General features: G+C 30.1%; 1 protein-coding gene across 1 annotated transcript in view; it reads left to right on the top strand.

The window, feature by feature from the left end:
- Positions 1–21,310, top strand: part of LOC107440194 (uncharacterized) — a 70,991-nt gene that overhangs the window by 40,413 nt on the left and 9,268 nt on the right. Inside the window, exons 2-4 of the mRNA XM_087165589.1 lie at positions 1,164–3,144; positions 10,526–10,735; positions 11,461–11,802. Coding sequence (XP_087021715.1) covers positions 1,164–3,144; positions 10,526–10,735; positions 11,461–11,802 — 2,533 coding nt within the window. The remainder of the gene's footprint in view (positions 1–1,163; positions 3,145–10,525; positions 10,736–11,460; positions 11,803–21,310) is intronic.

Here is a 21,310-nt window from a genome sequence, read left to right on the forward strand (position 1 = left end):
TATAAATCAATTACTCATAAATATAATGACAAAGAATATATAATTGGAAATTTATAGCTTGAACATGAACCTAAATATTTTTTACATACTAGTAGTTTCAAAGTTTGTCGAAAAATCTATTTGTGCTAACTGGATCTGATGCATTTTGATAGGTACAAGTACAGCAGCCATTCACTTGTTATTTACTGACCTAAAGAACTATTTTTCGTAAGAGATTGATATTTTGTCCTAAACAGAATGACATTTTAGTACTTATCAGCCCTAGTTTTATTTTAAAATGCAAATCTATTGGGATTTATTTTCATATCAAACCAATTGAAAAGAAATGACTCAGCAACTAAAAGATCAAAAATGAAGCACAAAATATTTAATTATTTTTATCCCTTCTATTATCTAAATTAAGATAAATAGATATCTGATTTAAAAAGAGTATTTGTATCTAATAATCAGTTGTATTAGCATCAGTTTGAAACTGGGACCAAACAGTTTTTAAAAACCAATTTTTATTATAAAGCACCCATTTTAATTTCAAATCAATTACTGATTCATATGTTTTTATCATTAAAAAAATTATCCCCCACCCCACAAAAACAAAGTAGCAATTATTCATCGATTTTTCTTCTAATGTGTGAATGAATATTATGATAATCTGTATTTTGTATGTTTATCAATATCTGTGCTAACCAGGTCGCAAAATAGTGCAAAATAACAATTACAGTATTATAAGACATAATCTTGAACAGAAATGTCTAACGGTAAAAAATATATAATAATAATACCAATTTTCATCCGACCGAGATTTTTCTTAGAGAGATTATAAAAAAATGCAAGATTTAGCCCCCGCAGAATTTTGACGCACGGAAACTGAAAATGATATTTTCGCGCGAACAGGAGTTACGTTTTTATATATATATATTGAAGCTCACTCACCTAATAAAAAAAAAAAAGTTAAACGTTTATACGTAACTCTATTAAGGGACTACATAAAACAAATTCCTTAATGCAATTAAACTAATTTTGTAGCATATTAATTTCATAATAAACATTAAAACTTTATATTAATGTCTAGAAATTATTACTACCTTCAATGCAAATTTTATCAGGATATTTTTGTTTAAGTTTATTTTTATAATGTTCCATACTGATTTACACAATTTTTCCAGAGGCTGATTATCCTTCTTTTATTTCTATCATACGTCGAAGGGTTATGCATTCAAGCCGTGAAAATACAAGAAAACTGCTCAAATTCGGAAAAAAGGATACGAAAAAAGAGAGCATTAGATGAATCAGATGTTATTAATCGCTTCGAAATGGAAAGAGTATCTCCTCTTTATGATATCATTAGACAATTTCCTCCATTTGAAGATGATTGGATACCACCCGCCTTTACTAATTTGCCGTCACTGTTCACAAACATTCCATCACCCCCAACAATACTTCCACTGGATATTCCACCTACATTCAAAATTGATGTAACCAAAGATGGACATCATGTGGTCAGCGAAAGTGGGAGACGAAATGGTCCCAACTCAGCTTTGAACTGGTGGTATGCAGTAAATTCGTATTCAAACGTGAGTGAGTACAACTATACAAATAACTACAGGTACCCCAAACCTATTATCAGCCATCGAATTGAGCTTAAAACACAGTCTCCTCGAAAGTCAGATGAAGACCACGTGTTTAACAAAGTGCTAGGTTCAAGCACTGGCCACGGAAGTTCCATTGATGAAGTGTTCCTGAAATTAGAAACCACGCCAAGAATGATTTCTACTACAGCGCCAGCTCCTACTACTCAGAAACCAAACATAACTACACGATATATTCTGTTACAATCTGGAAGGATTGTTCAGATCAATGTTACTTCTGTTTCTGCTCCTCTCAAACAAACTTCTACAAATGGTAGAAACCCCAATTTACCACCAGTCTTTTTTGGCAGTCGGATAAGAAATAAAAACTCGTCTACAACTATAGGTCCTAAAGTTCAAAATAGAGCTGATAATAGCCCCATTACAAACCTAAATCGAGAATTAGCAAACCGAAATCAACAATCAGAATTAAACAAAAATAGAGCAGAGAAACTAACTGTCAGTCAAAAATTCCAAACTCGAGTTGACAAGAGTCAAAATGCAAACCTAAATCGAGAATTAGTAAACCAAAAACAGCTACCAAACCTTAATAAAAACAGAGCAGAAAAACTAATAGAAGTAACTATTAAACAGCCAGAAGCTCTGACTAAGGAGCATGCACCCATGCGAGAAACAACAACAGCATCTACATTTAAAAATGCAATAAAACCAGACATAACAAAATCTACGACTCCATTAAAAACAATGGCTCTGACGACAAAAATCCCTTCTACAAGTAGGCCAATAGACGTAAGAACTATATTTTTGGCTCCAGCTTCAACAATACCCACCACTACTGATAGAACTATTGTCTCAACTAAATCGATAGCAACCACAACAACTAGAGCTTTGGTGTCAGCTAGGACAGTACCTGTCACTACGATTAGTGCTATAGTCTCAACAAGGCCAATACCTACTATCACAGCTAGAGAAGTGACTCCAATAAAAACAGTAGCGACTACAGCTAAAAGTAGTATAATCTCAAGTACAATAGCTCCTTATGCCACAAAAAGTACTACTTTGTCCGTTTTGACTGGTAGGAGAGAAACATTACCCCCTAAGAACATAATCGAAACTATTTTTAATGTCTTGCAACCAGGTACATCTAAATTCCCATTTCTTGTCGTCAACTTTGACCCGGCAAAAGTTAATTTACCAGTGACAAAAAGTTTTAGTGCTGAACTGAAAGAAGCACCCGCAAGTAGCACTTTCGCTGGTGTTAATACTTTCCCCACTGCACCTAGAGAAACAACTGCTAAAAGCACATTCTATTCCGTGCCTAGGGAAACACCTGCTAGAAACTATTTGCATGCTACACCATTTCAAAGAAAAGATGATAAAGCAAAATATTTTACTAGTAAGATAGAGTACGAAAAGGAAGATTCAAATAAACCTAAAATATTACAGTACAGCTTTACGACACCAATAAAAAAGCCAAATGTTTTGCAAACTCAAAAAATTCCATCAAAAGTTCCCACATCATCAATTATTGAATCTACGAGTGGAAATCAAAATAGCGGTAAGTAAATCTTAAGAAATACTGTTGTTATAAAAATTCTTATTTTGATTGAATTTAATTTTATTCTTGTGGGATAAAAATGTATTTGCATTTTAATAGTATCACCATTTTCAGGTTTCTTTATGTATAGTGTTTTAAATACCATTAAAAGCTGGTCAGCTTTATGCATAGATTTCTTTTTACTGGACTGATATATTAAGAATTTTTGGCATGGTGGTATACAAAAAGTCTCATTTTAATTGCGTATAAATGCTTGCCCGAGATATACCGGGCTTGACGCCAGGAGGGTTAAAAGCTATAAATACTATAAAACTGATGTAACCTAAAATTTAACTTCAGAAACGTTTTACTTATTTTTTATATACTGATTTATTAACTAACTAATTTGCAGGCTTACTAATATACAAAGCGAATTATGGCCAAAAACTTTCACGCCAAAGTTGCTTAAATATTAGAAGTTACTTCAGAGATTATAACTAGTCATGCCACAAATTAGGCAAATATTGATTATTTTTTTGAAGGAGTGCTGCTCTCGGGACGTTTTAAAGTTTTATTTTTGTTTTTGTTGAATTGTTGAAAATGACTTTAACTAATTACGTTAGTTAGTTAAAACTTTTATTAAATAAAATTAATTTGGAGAAATTGCAAGTAAGAGTACTTCTTTTAGAATAAGACTAAGGCATTTTGGTGAAACACAAAAAAAAAAAAAAAAAAAAAAAACGTGAGCACACGGCAGCCATAAAGACATCGACTAATATCTATCAAATTTCACTCATGAACTTACTATACCTAAATGGAATTTTTTGGACCTCTTAAAAGACGATGTAAAACACTTTGATATATCGCCCCATCATAAATCGCGATACCCATTCAATAATTTCTCCATTCGCTTACATTTCAATATACTGATACGCGGAGTTTTTGTTTCGTTCATTAACTGATTCACCCATTTACTGATTTTTTTAAATCTTTGATTCATAAAGAAGAAAACATAAAAACAATCTTTAAAAACAGTTGAAAGGCAAAAATATTTTAGTTCAATAACTATTTAAGTCGAAACTACGGTAATATGCCTAAAATAATAGCCTAGAAAACAAATGTTTTTAGGACATTTTTTAAACAAGCTATTAATACAGATTTGAAAAAAATAATTAAATAATGTGTTTTTTGATTATTATTAATTAATTAATTATAACTTACCCTTATTAATTATTTATCATTGAAATTATCATAACTATTTTTTATAAATAGCAGATATATGTAAAACGAAAAATATAAAACAGATGTAAAAAAGAACGTGACTAGGAGCAGCCGGTATGTATGCGGCGAAATTGATGTCACAGTAGAACGTCAAGAAGTGATCCTTTCTGCCCGCTTGCAAAACGAAAGTTTGCCGAAAACCGAAGTGAGCTTATTTCTTTCTTACAGTATGTCTGGTTTTTAGTTTCGGTTTTATTTTAATATTAGTTATTCGTGGTGACAACATTAATTTATGTTTTTGAATTTCGTGGGGGCAACACTTAATATTTTCATTTTTCTGGCGAATATGACGAGAAAAAAATAAAAATCTATATACGTATTTATATTATGTATTCAATTACACTTTAAATTTCAGTTTTCATACTTTAAAAATAAATTAAGTGTTTATCTTTATTATTTTGTTAAATAAACAATAAATTGTAGTATTTAACATAATAATATATGTATTCTTCGCTTTAAAATAATTCATTTGTAATTTTAAAGAACATAAAATTAAATGTATAATTGAATGCATCATATAAATATAGCGATATTTATTTTCTAGTAGGAAATAAAATCAGAATAAATATTTCAAATATTTTTTTCATAAGATTTAAAAACAAGTGTAATATTTTAATATTATTATTAAATTACGATAGTTAATAAAATTATAAATTTAAAAGGGAAACAAATTTATTAATAAATTTGTTTTAGTAAATTCTGATTGAAAAGGTTCTGCAGATATATTATTATTTAATCCAATTTTATAATTATAAAATTTAAAAAAACTTCATAAACAAAAATGAAATATTCTTTCTTAAGTATCTGTATTAATATGACGTTGAAGTTCCTGAAAACTAAATATTAGGAGCTACTAAAATTATCTACCAATTTCAGAACCCTAATTACGTTTAATTCTTTAGTGTAATTATGTAATAGATTTATTAACAAATTAATTACGTGATAGATTCATACATCAATAACACGTGACGTTATAGTATACAAATTTTCACCACAGCAGTGAAACTAATAAGTGTTGCCACCACAAAATTCTAAAGCATAAATTAGTGTTGCCACCATCAAATAAAATGAAATGGAAACTAAGAAAAAGACCTATAGTAGGGAAGAAATAAGCCCACTTCCGGTTTACAACAAACTTTCGCCTTGCGTGCAGGCAGAAGTAAACACCTCTTGACGTACAACTGTGACGTCACTTCCGCCGTATATATATATATCGGCTACTACGACTAACAAGTCAAACGAATATATTATTTAACATTATATGAACAAAAGAACAAATGTTCAAAGATTTTCATCATTTGATAACTAATTAACCTTTATTAAGACCAATCATTAGAAACTTTTAAAAAATTGTGGGAAATAGTTTGCTCTTCATTTTTTAATTTTTAAAATGCTAAAAAATCGTTAAAATGAAGTGATCCATTTGAAGTTTTTCTATGAACCGTATTCTTCCTATGAACAGCGTGAAAGAACTAAAAAGCCAGTTTTGTAGACTAGTTATAATATTTGTTTAAATTAAACAAATACATTTTAACCGAAAGGTTTTGTGAAGCCAGGATACAAGAAAACTTTGTTCTTGGCAAAGCACTTCGGATAATTATTTTATCCACTTTCAGATTATAAAACACAACGTTAACGATCTATGTTGTTCATATACGCAGGGTGTCACAAAACGACCGCATAAACTCTGCACAGCTAAATTCCTCGTTGGGAGTACATTAAAACTGCGCAAAGAAGCGTTCCTGTACGATCCATAGTTTACGAGAAAAATACGAAAAACTAAGTATGACGTCACTGCCTAAACTTAACTAAACTCACCGGCGCGACAGCCCATAAGGGCCAAGGCCTACTGTGCCCATCTCAGTTTTCTTGACCTTGGACTCTGGGGTGCAGGAGCAGATGTTCCGGTCAGGTGGTCAGCCGAACGCGGAACCCCCAGTGTTTAGTTCCCAAGCATGCTTGGTACTCATTTATCGACCCACTGAAGGGATGAAAGGCTGAGTCAATCTTGCCCGGCCCGAGGATCGAACCAGGGACCTGTGGCACGACAGCGCGAAGAGCTACCGCTCAGCCAACGGGCGTCATGACGTCACTGCCGGTGCAAAAAAGAAAAAAAAAACCTTTATTGGACATATCAACAACAGTATTTGCATATATTTCAAGACGATAATGTTTAAAACGTTCACCGCGCATATTCTGCTTTAAATTATACATAGTATACTGCTGTTGATACGTTCAATAAAGTGTTTTCCCTTGCACCGGCAGTGACGTCATACTTTGTTTTTCGTATTTTTTTCGCAAACTATGGATAGTACAGGAACGCTTCTTTGGGCAGTTTTTATGTACTCCCAACGCGGAATCTAGCTGTGCAGAGTTTATGAGTTCGTTTTGGGGCACCCTGTATAAAGGAGTTCTACAAACATAAAAAGAATTAAATAAATCCTATTCAAAATTTATACATGCAAAATTGTAAACATACTATATCAATTATCAATATATAATTTCTGCAATAAGACTTACACATTTGTAATATATTTTTATTACTTAAGCGGTACAATAATAAAAAAACTCGAAAAAGGTTAGAAATTAGCGAATTTCTTTTAAACTAGTGGGCTGCGCCCCCTGATCGCAAACGCTCGTAAACCCCCGAAACTTGCTACGCAATCTTATATGGTTTGCTTCGCTTGCTACTTACTTAGGTACATTGCAAATGCACAAAATTCTAAGAATTCAAAACAATCATTCAAATCCATATAAAAACTTTTTTTTAAAAAAAATTGCATCTTTTTAATAAATACTAAGTCATTAAAATAAATTTGAATTCAAATAAATGACATGTAATTCGTTAAACCTATTAGAAATGTGCTATAGTATAATTCGCGATATAAATCAAAAATCGTCGAATAAATTCGTAATATATAAATTCGTGAAAAAAAGCGCTTTCGACAAAATACTAAAATAGAGATCTATCGACAAAGACTACTTACTTCTGCCTAGCTTAATAGTATGAGATTGCCGCAGCTGATGCTCTCTGGTTATTTCAGTTTCCGTTTTTAAAAGTGCTATATGTTGAGCCACCTCAGCTTGATTTGGCATATGACATTTTTAGCGGCAATCATTGGTCGATTCGCCGTGTAAGAGAAATAGTAACGTAAACAAAACAAAGCAAACGTTGCCACCGGCGGAAAAGAAATACAGCCAAAATTCGGGAGCCACGTAGGAGAATTATATATATTAGATTTGCGCGTTCTTTTTTTCCTGTCTACTACTTAATATATTTTTTTTAATATATCTCTTAGTTTATTGACATTTTTTTGGCTTTCTTACAATGTCAAGCAAAAAATAGGCTATTTTAGAAATGTTCAAGCAAGAAAAACGGCAGTATGAAATCGCTCGTTTGCTCAGTGTGCAAAAGTTAGGACTATCTAAAACATTCGCTTTGGCGGGATAAATTGAGGATACTTGCAGCCAATTGTACAAAATTTCAATAAGCGTTTGAGCCTCTGAATCACTATGAATGGCTGTCACTTTGAAACCAATTAAATTCATTATTAAGAGTCCACTCTTCTAAATATTTTTATATTTTATCAAATTATTTATTTTTGATGAAGTTTAATTAAATATCAATCCGGAATTTCTTACCGCGCTCTTTATAATATCTGGAAAAAGATAAAAGATAAAATAAAATTACCTATATAGGGACTTAATTATTTTCCTTTCTGCGTCTGTTTTTCGTAAGAAAAAAAAGAAAAACCTTTCTAAAATGTTTTTCGCTTTAAGGTAATAATAACTAAGCAATTGTGGTACATTAAAAATATACTAGAGAAATAAAAAATAAAAAACTTTTTTTAGGATAACACAAAAAAAAAGTCAGCTCAACCTGAATAACTTTTAATCGAAAGGATTTTTACATGCCAGGTCTCAATCTTAATGGAAAAAACGCACCTTCTTCTATGGACTTGAATTTCTCACTCCTAAATTATGGGAAGTAGCAGCAGTCAGGGAAATCTGTTACAATAGTTTGGTCAAGAGAGCTGTCCAAAGTTTGACCACTTAAAGTTGAATTCCCTTTTTTTGAGTATTTAGCTATATCGCGAGAACTTTTTAAGAGAATCGATCTTTTTGAGCAAAATTATAAAATTCGGTTTTCCCAAAACGTTTTAGTGCAGAATATTAGTTTAATATTAATAATTTTTTTCATTAATTTATTTAAGATTTGGCCAAAAATTTTTAATTTATGATGTATAAAAATCTTTGCAATATAATGTCATTTTTATAAGGCAAAATACGAAATTTTTATGAAATCTGTCGAATAGTTCCTGAGAAAATCGAATTTTAAAATTTTCCCAGTCACGGCAATAAAGCCAATTTTCTGCTCATTATTGACAGTAAAAATTTCGTTAAGCTTTTTGCTACGCTGGTGTTCTCACAAATAAAAATAATACAAAATAAATATTTTCCTAATAGTTAAATTTACCCATTTTCTTGATGAAAATTTAATTGCAAATTATTTTCAAATTATTTTTGACAATATTTAAAAGGGAAAAATCTTAAAAAGCAATATTAATATTTTTCTCATGTTTTTTTTTGCAATATTTTATAAGCTGTGCAAATTGCTATCTTCTTTTATTGCTGGTAATATGTTTATTCTTTACTCCCTAACCGTAATATTAATAGTTAATTTTTATTTATTTATTTTTTTTATATTCTCTTTATACCCCCTATGCTTTTCTCTAATGGAAAAATTCAACCATTTTTATTGCTTTTATATTGATAATAAAAAAGTGTACTCGTCAATTTTAAAAGAAAATTTAAAATTTGACAACAAAAATAATATTATATACGAGAGATGAACATTTCTGAAAAAAAAGCTTTTTCTTTTAAATGATTTAATTATTTTACTTTGAGAACACTCGTCTGTTTTGCATCAGAAAAAAAAAGAAACCTTGCTAAAATGTTTTCTGCATTAAGGGAATAATAACTAAGCAATTGTCGTACGTTAAATTTGCAACAATCTTAAGCACGCTTTGCATTCTACTCAATCCTATTAAAATATATAAAAACAAAGAACTGCTTTCCTGAAGATAAATCTAATAACCTGTTTTTACTTTTTTTTTTGATCCACTTCCCCGTGATGCTAATTTGCATAAAATATTGAATGGAAGTATGAACTAATTAGAAAATAAATTCCTATCTTTTAAGCATTAAAAATAATCCGTTTCTTGTTATTATGGAAATTAAACTAATGATTTTTATCGAAACGAAGTAAGGATATTTTCAAAATTTCCTTTTAAGTTAATCAGAAAATTTATTACTTTGTTATGTCCTAAATATTTATATAATCCGAAGATAATGTTGTTTCTAGAAATTGAGCAAGTTTAGAAAACCTGGAAAATTCCTCAATTTATTTTCAGTTATTTCAATAAATTCATATTAAAAGTTGTTTTTTTTCTTTCCTAAACTGAAATTAATATCAGCAGGAGGAAAAAAAATCTGGTAAAATGATCGTATTTGTAAGATATCGACATTTTTAATTAAAGCAATGTAGTTAAAAACCATTATTTAATGTTATATTTAAAGTATTATACGGTATTTAAAGAATTCATTTAGAAATTTTTCCATCCGTATAGTTCCGGTTTACTGAAAATACTGATTTTAACCAAATTAAAACCAGTATTTTTAATGGTATATATAAAGTATTATACGGTATTTAAATTATTCATTAAGTAATTTTTTTGTTCGTATAATACCGTTTTATCGAAAATACTGGTCTTAAAAATTATCGTACTTATTACCACACATTTAATAAAAATACAAAACAGGAAATTGATTTAACTGAAAAAATGGCTTTTTGGATTTTCCTCAGTTCATCTTAATTATATAGTGAGTTTCAGGACCAAAATGATACAGTGTGTTGCTCGACTATTCAAAAACAGGACATGTATATTTCCCATTAGCCCTGTCTGTATTATTCATTTAGTCGATTAGCCATGGTTAATAATATTTTTATCTTTACAATTTATTTCATCAACTAAATTATTTTAAATGCACTTATTCCTCTGTTTTCATAAATTTCTTTGAAATCATGTTATTTTTTTATTTACCGGGCAAAATATTTCAGTCAATCCAAAACCTGGTAATAAGCCTGCTTCATCCAGAGAACGAGAATTCGATCCTGTTTATGACTTTTCAACATTTGGTGAACCTTTGCCCGAGACAAGTCATGAATTTTTCCGAATTGTAACTCTACAACCAACAGCTTCCGTTAGCCAACGTTCTACAACCACTTTGAAGGAGAACATTGTGCAAACAAAACCTCCCGGGTACAGAGGTATTTATTATACGTATATATATTTTAAAACTCTTTAATTCACTTTATCAAAATATTTTCAACACAAAGGTCTTAAATCACTTTTTTCATAAAACTAAATAGTTTTTGGAAATATAGTGATAAACCACTTTTTCCCTAACGTGAAATTTTTAATTCAAATTATTTCTTAGTGTTGTTTCGAAAAAGTGCTCTACAAATTTCTAAAACTTTAACTAGATGGTGACACAATGCACAGAAATGGGTTATTGTTCTTGAACATTAGTGATTTTAACTGTTGCCGTTCCTTGTAACTCGTTACGTATCTGTGGCACATGAAACGACGAATTTTCTGTGCCAACATCTGCGGTCCAAGGCTTCCTACTTAAACCTTTATTTTTCTCTATAAAAGCTTTCCTGAACAATTTCAAAGATGTGGATTAGCAAAACTTTTGTATTAAGAACTTATCGGAAAAACTAAGCAACATTTGGATGTAATTCAATGATAAATTTACAAATGCATGATAACATAAGAAAAGTGGATTTAATTGTCTTTATGTGTTGCCGTTACTTTAAAACCTGACATACTAAATTAATGTATGTACCATAAAACTACTGAGCTTCCAAAATAGTCTTCTTTTTTTTAATCCGATAAATATAATTGATTATGTTCTGATACTATAGCTCTTCAATTTCAAATAGGAACCCATGCTTTTGCCACTTACTTTGTACTTTGACTTTTATTTCAGGCATTGGTCATGTACAGCAAGTATTCCCCAGAAATCAAAGAATCACTTCAGCATCTACAACAGCCTTAACGCATTCTCCCACGCACTTTTCTGTACCACAATCGACGAGAAAGTCTCGACAAAATGGATTTCACCTCAGAAATTCAATGGGATTCCAAACAATCCCACCAACTGCCCTCTCTGATAGAAGATTCTACTCAGCAACGACTCCTTCTCCGCTGACATCAGCCACAACTGAACCAAACTCTGTGAGAATGCGAATGGCTGAAGTACTTGCTTTTAAATTTGAACCAACAAGAAGAAGTGTTTTGACTGCTAACGAAATTGGGAAAACCCCTTCAGGTATGAGTCACAAATTATCCACCACGTGTTATCACAATTTTTCACATTACCACGGAATTAAAAAGAAACGCTTCAGGCATAATCGCAAGTTATGACTTTCGAAATAAGGGAAAGTTTTTCATATATGCACTGCAAATTAGTGTTCTCGAAATTAAGAGTTAGGATACGGCGACCCAGGCCGCAGATTCATATGCTACAAGTTAGATCCTGGGCTCCCAAAGCAGCACCCCCTAGCACAAACAAAACGGACTTCGAGGTGCAAAACCCCGAGTCAGGCTCGACTATGAGCACCACAATCATTCCGACAGGCATGGAAGATCTATGAGCAGTCAAGCAGCAATAAACAATTAAAAATAAACATTGCTCCCATGGAATTAAAAAATTAACATTCACGTATGGGCACAAATTACAGCTCTAGAAATTGAAAAATAAACCTTTAGGTACAGATCTCAAATTTCAGCTCTTGAAATCAAAGAACCTTTTTAAGGCAACGAATAACACTTCCCGAAATTTAAAAATAAACATCATGAATGGATCACAAATTATAGTTCTCGAAACTGTAAAATGCCCTTGAAATATGGGAGGAGGGTACCAATTACAGTTCTCCAGGTTAAAAAAAAAATCAAGCATTGATCACTAATTGCTGATCTCGAAATCAAAAAAAAAAAAAAAAATGGAGGCCACAATTTACAGCTCTCGGAATAGGAGGAAGAGAAAAGCCTTCAGGTACGGATTACAAATTACAACTCGTCAAATTTAAAAACCCTTTTCAGATATGGGCAATAAATTACTCTTCTCGAAATTGGAGAATAGCACCTTCAGTATGGGTCGATCAAATCTATGTAGCTTTCATATACTCTCAAAAAATTCTAGCGAACGCTGAATAAAAATATAAGTATTTTGAGCCATATTATCGTACAAATATACTGTGACCTTAATAAAGTGTAAATTAAATCGTGTTTTTTTTTTTTTAAGTTCTACTATAATATCTTGCAAGTGTGTTTAAAAATGAGTAATTTTCGAGACAGCAAAACTGTATTAAGGTTTCATCAAATTCAATCAACATTGTGAATCAAAGCTCTTTAAAACATCGAGCAATATAAAACCGATTTTTCTAAATGGTGTTAACTTTACAATAATTGGTGACTATCGTCTCTTCCCCTACAAAATATTTAAAATAAAAATATATATATTGGCAATGTTTATATTTTTCCCACTTATTCTTCTTTTAAATAAATCTAAAAAAGAAAATATATGTTATCAAATTGTTGTACCTCTCATGAGTTGAGGCATGTAGTTCAAATTTTAAGTTTACAGCTTTTAAAAATTGAATGACTCAGAAACAACTTAACTGATTTCGTTTAAATTTTGTATTTTATCTTTTAAAAATATCTTCTTCAAAATGATGTAAACATTTCTATCTCTTACAATTAAAACTTTTTTCGACTATTACTAAAAAACATAAGCTTAATAAATGAGTAATAAAAATGATTTTTTACACGGATTTAGAATTTTTAAAAACAAATTTTGCAATTTAACATAAAAACTTCAGTGCAATAGAAGTCCTCATTTTGATTAATTTTCAAGTAAAAGGTGCTAACCTTCTCTTCTTTTGTTTTAATAACAGAAAGGAATAGAGAGTCACATTATAAAAACAGAAGAAAATAGAAAGCCTCGCTATAAAAATAGAAAAGAATAGAAAGTCTCATTATAGCACGAGTAGAAAATAAAACTATTTTCACTTCTAACTTATTACTTGATTAAAAACTTCATTCGCTTCAAAAATATGCAAAGTTGAAATAACAGTCGACATGTTTCAAGTGCTCAAAAACAGAAGCCCATTTTCAAGAATTGCCAGACACGAATGAAAAGAAACACAAGTGATTTGAATTGTAAAATGTTATGTTGTCAACAAAAAATGGAAATTTAAAAGTGAGAAACAAAACTATAAAAGCCACAGTAACCGAGCGAGAAAAATATGAAAAGCTAAACAAGTAAAGATGTGCTGATGTGACCCCAGCCACATCGACTCATCTTGATACCTTGGAATCTTGTTTTATTTATATAAATGCTGATTGCCTTATTAACGACACCCCTAACGGCTACAGTGGTGTTTTCTTGTTCTGTTTTTCATCTTCTCTCTGTGTCTCTCTCTCTCTCGGCTACTGTGTTTTTTCTAGTTTTGTTTCTCATATTTTTTTTCTTCCATATTTTGTTATAAACTTTAAGTTTCATATTTTAAATCATTTTAGTTTCTTCGCATTCACATCTGAATAGTTTTGATAATGGGTGCTTGTTTTTGAGTTCTTAAAACATATCGAGTGTTATTTCCAATTTGTATATTTTTGAAGCAAATGAAGTTTTTAGGCAAGTAATATCTTGCTTTTTCAGTTTCTTGCGATTATTTATTTGTTAAATTCTTGCCGACTCATAACCCTTTCGATAATGATTTTCCGAAGTGGTAGAACTCAGTAAAAGTGATTGAACTCCAATTGTTGGCAGAATTGCTTTTATATTTTATTGCTTTTATATTATGCGTATCATGCATCTATTTACATAATGCATGTCTAATTTATTTGTATAATTTAGAATCAATTTAATAAATCCGAGAGTTAAATAGAAATGCAGATATTTAACAACCACTTTAAATACCAAAGTAAATATCAAAGTATCAAAGAACCCCGGTGTATACGGAAGAGCTGTGCAAATAGAAAATCCAATGAAAATCTGAAATAAGCAAAAATTTTAATTTTAATTTTTTAGTTTAAATTTTCCAATGATAAGAAAACTATTTAACTTAGACAGATCTCAAATTGCAATAATATACAAGAAGGATTCTATTTTACTTCTAGAAAGGGTGAGACTAACAATTATTTCAAAAAAAAATTACTGTCATCGTATAGGATTATTTATCATCAATGGATTTCTAAATATTTCAAAGTTCAACTAAATGAAAAGTTCATGCTTATATATATATATATATATATATATATATATATATATATATATATATATATATATATATATATATATATATATATATATATATATATATATATATATATATATATATATATATATATATATATATATATATATATATATATATATATATATATATCCTGGAATACCTGAAACGCTGCATTAGCCATTTCACAAAAAAAGAATACAATAAAAAATAAGAAGCAATTATGAAATTTTATACCTCAAGAAAACTTTTCAGTTATATACATTTGACATCTCGAAAGTTTTGAAATAAGTTAGCTTGAAAAGAAAATTAAAGATATCAGATTTAAGATATTTTTAGCTCTCTCAAACTACACTATTAAATTTCACGTGATTTGTAAAATTCGTCAGGTGCTTTTAACAATGAGAGCTGCACATTTGCATTCGGAATAATTTTAAATTTACTTGAAATTTGGTTTAGGTTTCCGAGAAATCCATGAAATTCAGCACATATTAGATTTAAACGAGATCATGTTTAATGTCGAGGAGCTGTATTTTCAGAATGCTTTTTACCCAAGGGAAAGAAATAAAAAAATTTTTAAAATACAAACTTTCCTGAACATAATTCAGTATTTCTTGACACAGTATATGTACTTTAAAATGATACCATAGATTACCTGCTTAATGACAGATAAATGTACATATTTGTTTTATTATACTTTTTATGTCTATTGATAGTATTTCTAACCAATATAGGAACATGTTTTCCTTAATGACGGCTTTTTGTGCATAGAGAATGCAAAAATTATCTGTCAAATATCACAAAAAATACTCATAGAAGAGTTGATAATCAATATCCCTCCTTGGATTTAAGACGGGGGGCAACTAAAAATCTTAGATATGAATCATAATTGTTATTGCAGATTTAGATTTTTCATAAAAGCAAATACTTCACATCGAGCAAACAAGTTTTTTAACATATGTTCACAAATAAAATAAAAATAAAGATATAATGGTCGACACGCATCTTTGTGTTTGAGGTTCTGAAAAAGTATATCTAGTAACACCTAACTTGGCCCTACTACGAGTACAGTGAAACTTTCAGGTAAGACCACTTTTGTGTCGCAACTTCCTCCATTTACGGTCACTTTTGGGAAGCGCGGAGTTTTTTTCCATAGATTTCATGTTGAAGAAAACGTTTTTTTTCCTTCATCAAAAACTCTCCCGGTGACCTGGCAAACGTACGCTCCAAATGCGGAAAAGGTCAAATAAGGAAACATGAAAAAAACATCAAAATAAAAATAAAAAGTATTAACGAAAGCACTAAGTTGATTCAAAGGATTTCAAAATATTCGTGAGTGCCGCTTAATTAGAGAGCCTATTTTGACGATCTCTTAAAGAGATTGACAACCTCATATTACAGTCAGAGTACACTCAAAGCTATGCCATCAATATTATAATCTGTGTAATCTCTGTTATCTTTATAAGTTTAAATAAGATCTATAATGTTATCTTTATGAGTTAAATAAGAAAAAAAAAGTTATTTCAGAAAAAACTAAGCAGCTCAAGTAAGCAAATATCTTCGTATTTTTAAAGCTAACTAATTTTTATGACATAAAATTAAATGCAAACATAAGCAAAAATCACGATTATTTATTTATTTTAAATAGTTCTATAAGTCATATTTGGTAAATTTGTTTTTACACTTAATCAGGGGTCATTTTTATTGACACTAAGTATTATTCACCGATTCGGTTTCGGAAACCGAAGTGGCACTTCCTCAGCAAGCGAACAAAGTCACATAAGTGGCACTTCCGCACCAATAAAATTACACTGAACAAAATTAAAGTTGCTTTAGAAGCATTACGTACTTTCGATAACATTTTGAAGGCAATGGGGGTAACCCTTAAGAACAACCAACCTCCATTACCTACCACTTTACTGTGGAACAGAGAGTGGTCGCTTTCGAGAGGTTTCACTGTATAAAAATTTGAACCCTATTTTGCTTTTGCAATTGGAGCATCGTCTACAAACCAAGATATATAAGTAGTTATATCAAAATGAGATATTTTCTATGAAGAATCCGAATTTGCAATAAAAGAAATTACTCCAATTCTTGATTTTAAAGTTTCCATGCATCACCTTTGGGAGTGAAATAGAAGGATCGAATTTGGTATCATTGAACTTATAATCTCTTGAAGATACTCCACACATGTAATTTTTAATGATGGCATGCGACCACATGAAAAGATAACGACATGTTATATGCTATGGTTATATGCCCTCATTGCAAGGTTGGTAACGAAATTCTGGAAACTTAGCGTCTATGAGCCGCTTGACCGGCAACTAGCTTGTGCGAAAAGGCTTAACTTTTTTTATTATATTTTTATATTTTCCTTTTTCTGAAACTAATTGGTATCTCAGTCGATACCGATAGATTGACTGGAACCTCAGTTGAGACCAGACTCAGGAATATAGTTCGATTAAAACATTATTGAATCCAGCTATAAAGTTACTTCTATGACTTTCAGAAGTTGTACTCTGAATTTAAAAAAGCTGTTTAAGTTATTGCAGAGCAACTGAATGAATCATTACAGAAAATTGAATGGATATAAATTTGATAGCTTGCCTATCCAATGAAAAATAAAGTAAGAAGAAGAAGAAATGGGCATTAGAAAATATTCTGCGTTTCATGGATAAACATTCATTTATCGGAATACTCCAAAGTCTTTTATTAAAGTAGCATTTCAAATAAGAAATTAATTATTTACCATAAAAATGGGTAGTAACTTTAAAATAATGAGTGCCATTGCTTTCAAAATATTGATTATACAGTTAAATGCAAGGAAACTGATGTTCCCTTGTTATCGTTTATTAAAACTCTATTCAAGCAAATTTGACATTTTATTGGATTTATTACTTTTAAATAAATTACATGGATTAGAATTGTATTAAATGCATCCTTTGGGTATATTTACTGAAGACAACTTTTCATACAATCTTTCTAAAACTATTTTGAATACACATTATTTTAAAGTAGAAAGGCAAATAGTTTTTTGTTTACCCCTCTCAAAAGATCATTGATAATTCGAAAAAATATGTCAACAAGCAAGTATATTTATTTATTTATGATTTATAATTATTTTAATTACCTTTTGTGCCTATCTGCTGTCCTTCTATGAATAGAAAAGTAATAAAAAACAACAGTAAACAGGTATAATAGTTTTATCTTGTCCCTCTTTTCCATCCCTTCGTTACCATTTAAAGCAGAATTGTTGGTACTTTTCCATTTCGCCAGTGCGAGAGATAAAGTTACCGATGAAAAATCACCTGGTTTATGTTAATCTTATAACTTGAACAACTGATCCAATTTTTTGGGTTTACGACTACTAATGTCTAAATACCTAGCCTTGTAATTTTGAACCTAATCCAGAAGACACGAGAACTCCTGGATCAAGTATTGGGAGAAATTTGCCTTCGTGTAGAATTTTTTTGATGGAACTATTCCGTATTTGCGTTGCATGGTGAAGAAAATCACAAAACCCTCCCACGGTTAGCCTGACGGGATGGGGACTCTAACCCCATAATTCGTCTACCCCTGAGAATATTTTACGTCAGCACTTTGGTCAGTGCGAGTCAGGTCCGGAATTCGTATCGACTAGCCATCTCTGGGATTTAAACCGTTGCATTTCAATGGAAGGCGAGCGCTCTATACCCTGAACCACCACTGTTTGGTTTATGTTAATTCAATTTTTTTGGTGAAGTGTATTTTTAAAAAAAAAACTTAAAAAAATAACTGAATTTACTTGCACCTTCGAAATGGAAAAATACCGAATTTTTATAAACATGTATACATGTAACATGTTGATTACTTTGTATTAATTTAGGTCAAAATAAGTAAAGAGATTATTATATTTAGCACTTAAATAATTTATGCTTATAAAATAGATCATAAGACATTGGTATCTTTATTGCATCAAAGGTATAAAGTATTCCTAAATGCTGTTCGTTTCCAAGCAATAATTTCTCAAATTTGCATTTATTTAGATCTGAAAGAAACAGTTACTTATCAATGAAATTTCTTTAATGTACAATATCAATTATTAATAATTTTTTAATAGTTGAATTTAGAAAGAAAATTAAACTACATTTTTTTGGATTTCGTATTTTCATACAAATATAATTCCGAAAATCTAACAGATTTTTTTAGTTACTATTAGACTGCTTTTTTAAAATTAAAAAATACCAAAATATTTTTTTACTTGTAAAACAATATATAAAGCGGACACCGTTGTCCAATCAGCGCCGTTGTCAAATAAGTAGCAAACTATGAGTAGTATTCAGCAGTTTCCTTTTGATGGCCTTTACATACTTTTCTGCTCATGTTAGAAGCTTGTTTAAAGGATCGTTAACCCTTTATTTTTGTTTTAAGACAGAGTAACAATAAGTCTTCGCCGAAACTTTTAAGGCACTTAGATTTTATTTAATATTTTACTACGAACATCTACTTTATTAATTTGTAAAATGTAGCAGAGAGGTTATTTCGGATACGGGAAATTCATTTTTCGTTACTGTCTGACGTAAATTTATGAGAAAGTAATTAAAACTCTGTTCCTGAATTAAAGGAAATTTTAGAAGGCAAAGTTAAACTTTCAGGAACTTTAACTAAAGTAGGAATACCTGATTCCAATTTATCTTTATATTGTAATATAGGTTAAGGATCAAATAAGTTTTATGTGTTTCATAAGTTTAAGAAGTATCTGATAATTTACAAAATATATTTCACATCCATGTATAAGAGCCACTAAATCTTTAATTGTTAGCAAGTATTTTTGGTCTAACCGAAATAAAGATAAAATAAATTTATGTAGGTCATAGATTCCTTGTCAAATGCATACGGTGCATAAATATGCAAAAGCACCAGTTAATCAATTTTTGCCACCTGATTATAGATTTGCCCATGCACATCTGGAATTAAAGAATTCATGAGGTCCTCTACCAATTTTTGAGGGACTTAGACATTGTATAAGAGCCATTATTTAAAATTCCGACTATGTATTATAGTTGTATTTTTTAATTTTCTTGACTTTTTTTTCATATCAAAGTAGGTGATAAAAAATTAATATTGTGCAAGTTTGAACTCCTAGAACAATTTTCCCGATCCAGTTGAAAATTTCTAAGTTTAAGTTCATTTCTTTAAAAATGAAATATAAGTATGTTTTAAATGGTTTATCTAAAGAAAGCAACAACACCGTAGTGTTTTTTTATACCATTAGAATATCGCTGCCTTCTTAAGAACATGCACTCGTTTCAATGGGGAATTTTTGCTTTCTAGTTGCGCTCTGTCAAAGTTGGTGAGAAATTTGGTTTTTGGCATTTTTTAAAATTTTTGTTAAAAACAGCATTTCAATTATTTCATTGCCGAATAAATTTCACTATTAGGACAATCTCTGTGACCCAGCACATTTCTGAATTATCAGGGCTTTTAGTGAATATAAACATTCAAACTTTTAAAAAAGAATGCAAAATCTGTATTTTTTATTCAGCTTTTCTCAAAAGAGCATCGTCGCTCAAAAACACTTACTATATCATTTTGTAAGTAAATGCATCTACAAACAGGTGATAGAGGCAAATCGATAGGACCTCACACTATTTAAAAAAAATTATCAAAAAATTACAAACATTTCAGCATTCATAAATGCTGTGTTAAAAATCATATCCCTCCTCTTTTTGGGACATTAACGGCATACTTAACGACTTAACAACATTTATCGTATTTATTTCGAAATAATCTAAAATAAAGAGATTTTATAAGGCTTATAGATTTTTATCGCTTATCTGAAATTAAAAGTTGTAATTATTGAAAAAAAAGTTTAATAAATTGGCGATGTATATGGGTACATTTGAGCCCATATAATATCAACTATTGTTGTTGTTCCCTTACATGTTATAATCAAATTATTGACAAGTAGCCTGCTTCTTCCACTTCATCAATTACTTACAATTTATACTGCAGTGATTTAAAAAATTAAATGCTAATACTAGTATGTATTGATTATATTTTTAGTTTTTTCTATAACTTTACAATAACTTTCTAAAACTTAAATATAATTTACTCTATAGAATATTTTCTTATTTCAACTTTAACTCAAACTTCCTATTTACTTACTTCGGTTACGAAGTTATTTCTATGAATTTCAGAATCGAAAATAGCTTTTGAATTTATTGCAAAAACATTGAATAAAGCATTTTAGAAAATGGAAAAGATACGAATTAAATAGCTTGCTTAAAATAATATGTATCAGGAAAAAAAATAAGCCTTAGAAAAATATTATGTGTCGTGCGCTAATAAAATTCACAAAGGAAACCCATATGGCGTTATTTCCAAACGTGTGATATCATGAATCGAGGAGAATGAAAAAAATGTCACAAAAAATAAAAGGGAACCTATTTGTCAGTGTAAAAAAAGGAGTAACAAACACATTTTGGGTTTTTTTTTTTTTCAAAAGAATTTTTCGTGAGTAGTTTTATTGCACCAAATTACGAATTATTCCCAAATTTA

Source organism: Parasteatoda tepidariorum, chromosome 6 (assembly GCF_982258835.1).
Source record: "Parasteatoda tepidariorum strain Cologne lab strain chromosome 6, Ptep-v5.0, whole genome shotgun sequence".
Lineage (NCBI taxonomy): Eukaryota > Metazoa > Arthropoda > Arachnida > Araneae > Theridiidae > Parasteatoda > Parasteatoda tepidariorum.